We start from the raw sequence: 4,419 nt of genomic DNA, 5'->3' as shown, positions 1-4,419 counted from the left end.
CAATTGCGAAATAAATTATAATAAAACTCATGGATTTTGTAGATAAACATAAATTGAGAATCTTCTCTCTGTGTGGTGCAAGTTCCCTCATGATATAAATAAATTATGAGTGAAATGGTGCGTTTTGAATATCATGCCCTCAACAGACCAAACGGAACCATCTAAAGACACCACATTTAATAAATAGCTGTGCCTCTCATTTTTACAAATCAGCATGTACCACTAGGCCTACTACAGAATATTTTACACAATGTAACCGTCTTGTTTTTTTTATCTGCTTTGGTTCACGAAAGCGAATAGCTTCTGAGAAATACATTCCATACGTCTACAATCAAATATACTGCACATGTGAGGCTTCCCTGAGCATATCATAACCAATTAATCATAATCAATAATCAATCAATAATCAATCAATCATAATCAATTGTACATTCACAAAACAAAAAGTGGAGACACGTTACAAACACAAAACAGTTTGCTTTCCTTCCGTGTCGGTTTGCGGTGCAATTCCCCGCTGTAGATTCGACATGCTCTATATGTTATTGATCATAGAAGGCCTGAATCCAATAACTTGAATGAGTGAATAGTGCCCCCCCCCCCCCCCTTCCCCCCCCCCCCCCCCCTTCCCAAACACGCAATAAAAAACAAACAAAGAAAAAGCAGTGCAAGAATAATCACATTATTCAATACTCCCATTATGACATCTCTCCTCACTGTATAGTATCAGCCAATCACGCTCCACCTTTCAAAAACAGGGGTCCCCCCGGCCCAGCCCAGCCTTCGCTTTCCTCCCAAATGTTAGGAGGGGGGTCGCCATTTTCTGGTGCGACCCTCACGACTTCCACAGGTTTTCGGCCTGGGCGCCCGGTGACGGCTTGGCGCCCTCCGCTGGTCAGTGCTGGTAGTGTGGGCCGGCCGCCACGTGCTGCTGGTGCTGCTGGTGGAGGAGGTGGTGCGGTACGGGGTGGGGCTGGGGGTGGTGCGGGTGGGGGTGATGGGGGTAGCTGCTGCTGCTGCTGCCACTGTGCTGCCCCCCTGCCGGTGCCTGGAAGAGGGGTTCCGTGGTGTGGCCCCCCGTGCACTGGGGCTCGTGGCTGCTCAGCATCGAGGACAGGTACTTCTTCTCCTCCGTCAGCAGCTTCACCTCCTTCCGGAGCGCCGCGTTCACCTTCTCCAGGTCCTCGCTCTCCTGGGGGACCAGAGACACGAGACAACGGCCGTCGGTTAGGGGAGCGGTTCTCAAATGGGGGTACGCGTACCCCCCCCTAAAGGTACGTTGGAGTACTGCTTTAATTCTGAAAGCTAGACAATAGAAAGTCGACTAAATCGAGGTTGAAATGTAAATCTGAAAACAAGTAGAAAGAAAAAGATATGTTGTCAGTTTCAGGAGGAATATATTTGAGTGGGATTGCTCTCTGCACACTCCCCCTTTTTAATGTTCATGTTTACACTGCCAAATAGAACCCATATACATTATTTATGTTCATTCAATACATTTTTCCCCAAAGGGAATTGTGCCGGTGAAGGGGATACTCAGCTGGAAAAAAAAAAATCTTTAGTATCACTAGTAGAAAAAGTTTGAGAACCACTGGGTTAGGGGGCCCCGTGGGCGACACGGAGGCCCAACGGAGGGCTGGTTCTCTAGGCTCTGTCCCCACAGAACCTGCCCACAGAGGTGTCCCTCGGGGAACAAGAACCGTGGCGCACCAGGAGAGCGGCAGACCCATGATTAGTGCTATGAGTGACAGCTGTGTTCGACCTATGATGATGCTGCTCCCGTAAAGGGTCTATACTCTCCCTTAGCCTCTCCCTCCCTTACAATATTAGCCCTACTCTCCCTCACAACACAAGCCCTACTTTCCCATTGTTTTTCATTGTTTAGAAATTAATTGTGAAGTGATTTCTCATTATGGGGAGAATTGTTGTTTTAAAACAGCAACAGCTTCTTATATGCAAGGTGTGACAAAAAAAAAAGTTTTGATCAGCCTAGGATACCGTATATTTACATTTACATTTATAACTAGGCTGTAACTCTGGGGGTTTCTCCAAAAATGATGATGTAAAAATACACTCAAACACCTCCCAGTCACCACAAATGAAACCGCGTCGACCTCTGATCTTTGAGGGAAGAGAGAAAGAGGAGGAGGGCCTCGAACGCAACACAGTTCTCACGGGTATTGAAAAGGTCATCGGCTCGCGACTGCATACGTCAACCCCGTCAGCCACTCTGATCATCAGACACATCAATCTTTCCTGGGGCAAACCCCCGTCGCCCCGGGTGACGTAGCCTGTCTCCACGCAGCCCCACCCACGCGTCGTATCGTCTTTACCAGAAGTGATAACCTGCTGCCCAAATCAACTGCCCACGGCCTCTGCACGTCCTCTGAAGAACGCTTTACACGGAACTTGACGACGCGGCTCAAAAGTGAGCAAGTGAGAAAAAAAATAAACTACTCCGGACGAAACAGGAAACGCTTATCGTGTCATAGTAAAGGGGGAAAAAAAGATACCTTCCTGTTTATGACAGAGAAGAACGAAAAAAGCGACCCAAAAGAGCCACAAGTCCCCTGTCTGTGTGGCTGCGCTCTTTACGCTGAAACACCCTCGGAAGATGGGATGAGGACCGCGATTGCCGCGCGTGGGAAGGCCAAGTCATTGATCGAGTTCACAAACACCAGAACTGTCGCCGCCCCCACAACGCCTTACTTTTTCTCTGTTTTTTTTTTTTTTCTTTACTGATAAAGTTCAAAAGAACCAGCGGTCTGCACAAGAAACGATGTTGTTGATGTGCTGACAGTGGCTTTTGGTTCTTTGGAAATCCCTCCCTGTGTTCCCCTGCACGGCCCTACGTCACGGGGAAGGTAGAGGGCCGTGGGCTGGGAGAGGGCTGCTTATCAGATCTCAAATATGAAAACAGTTACGGTAAATGTCCCTTTTCAGAGACGGCTTCTCTTTCTCTCTCTCTCTCTCTCTCTCTCTCTCTCTCTCTCTCTCTCTCTCTCTCTCTCTCTCTCTCTCTCTCTCTCTTTTTCTATACAGCTAAATATATGAGTACACAGTAACAACCAGAAGGGGCAGTTTCTTGTGACCAGCTCTCATGTGCAACACATGCAGATGATGGGAAGAAAAACAGCAGTGCCAGTGAATGAGACAGCTGTGTTTAAATTCAGTGCTATAATCTCAGCCCAGGCCCACTTTCACTTGGCCCGGCAGGGGCGTGAGAGAGGGACGGAGACAGGGGAAGAGGGAGACAGGGAGAGGGAGAGAGAGGGAGAGTGAGATGGAGACAGGGAGAGAGAGAGATGGAGACAGGGAGAGAGGGAGAGGGAGGGAGAGAGGGAGAGGGAGGGAGAGAGGGAAAGGGAGAGAAAGAGAGAAATAAAAAGGGACAGGGATAGAGAAAGAAGAGAGGGAGAACGAACGAACGAGCGAGGGAGAGAGAGCGAGAGACAGCACAAGCGCACGAGAGAGAGAGAGACAGCCCGGGAGAGAACGTGAGGAGGAGGCCCACACATGCTAATATATTCCTGAGGCTTCTGTGAAAACACGCAGCGCAAGCCTCCAAGTGTGCAACACAACAGAAGCCGTGACACACCACCGCCACATGGTCAGGTGGAGCCGTGTAAATATAACAGAACGCTCGGGCCAAAGCACTCCCTGAGCACTGCATGGGTGCAGAGAAACAGATCTGAGGGAGACTGGTGGTGGAGGAGAGAGACTCATCTCTGCCTATGTGGTAAACGGACTGCATTTTGTACAGTGCTTTTCTAACCTGTGGCCACTCAAATCTCTTTCACAATGTTGCCTAACATTCACCCATTCATGCACACGTTCACTCACCGACGGCGGCGGTGTCACCCACGCAAGGTGACACGCCAGCTCGTCGGGAGAGGTTAGGGTGAAGGGCCTTGCTCAGGGACACCACGACACTCAGCTAGCCAACCCTCTCTACCTCCTGATCCACAGGGTGGGGAAGGAGAGGCCTTCATGAACTAGAATCTGAAGGGTTTCTTCAGTGACAAGTAACAGTCCGCGCATGTGTCTTTTTCTTGCTTACTTACTGTGTTGTGCTGCACATACAAATGTGTGTGTGTGTGTGTGTGTGTGTGTGTTTGTGCGTGTGTCCATACTTCATGATTCTGGGGAGCTAAATTAGCTGGAATTCGGTCCAGATATCTCTAATCAGAGGCGTGACCTTCATTAGGGTGTCATCATTAAGCTGGCTCTAGGCTGGGCACATGCACTCAAACGCATGCACACACACACACACACACACACACACACAGACACACATAGAAGCACACACTCGCATGTGCACCTGAAAACACACACATGCGCACAGCGCAGCACAGGTTGACCTGAAATAAACTGTAAGCCACCCTGTCTCCCCCATAGGATACACAAACTAAAAAATGTAGT

General features: G+C 49.1%; 1 protein-coding gene across 1 annotated transcript in view; it reads right to left on the bottom strand.

Moving 5' to 3' along the window:
• Positions 1 to 639: 639 nt before the first annotated feature.
• batf (basic leucine zipper transcription factor, ATF-like) overlaps positions 640 to 4,419 on the bottom strand; it is a 5,577-nt gene continuing 1,797 nt past the window's right edge. The window contains exon 3 of the mRNA XM_084484153.1: positions 640 to 1,189. Within this exon, the coding sequence (XP_084340279.1) occupies positions 893 to 1,189 (297 nt within the window). The 3' untranslated portion in view covers positions 640 to 892. The remainder of the gene's footprint in view (positions 1,190 to 4,419) is intronic.

Source organism: Micromesistius poutassou, assembly GCF_964030765.1.
Source record: "Micromesistius poutassou genome assembly, chromosome: 19".
Lineage (NCBI taxonomy): Eukaryota > Metazoa > Chordata > Actinopteri > Gadiformes > Gadidae > Micromesistius > Micromesistius poutassou.
This window is presented reverse-complemented; position numbering and strand designations above follow the sequence as displayed.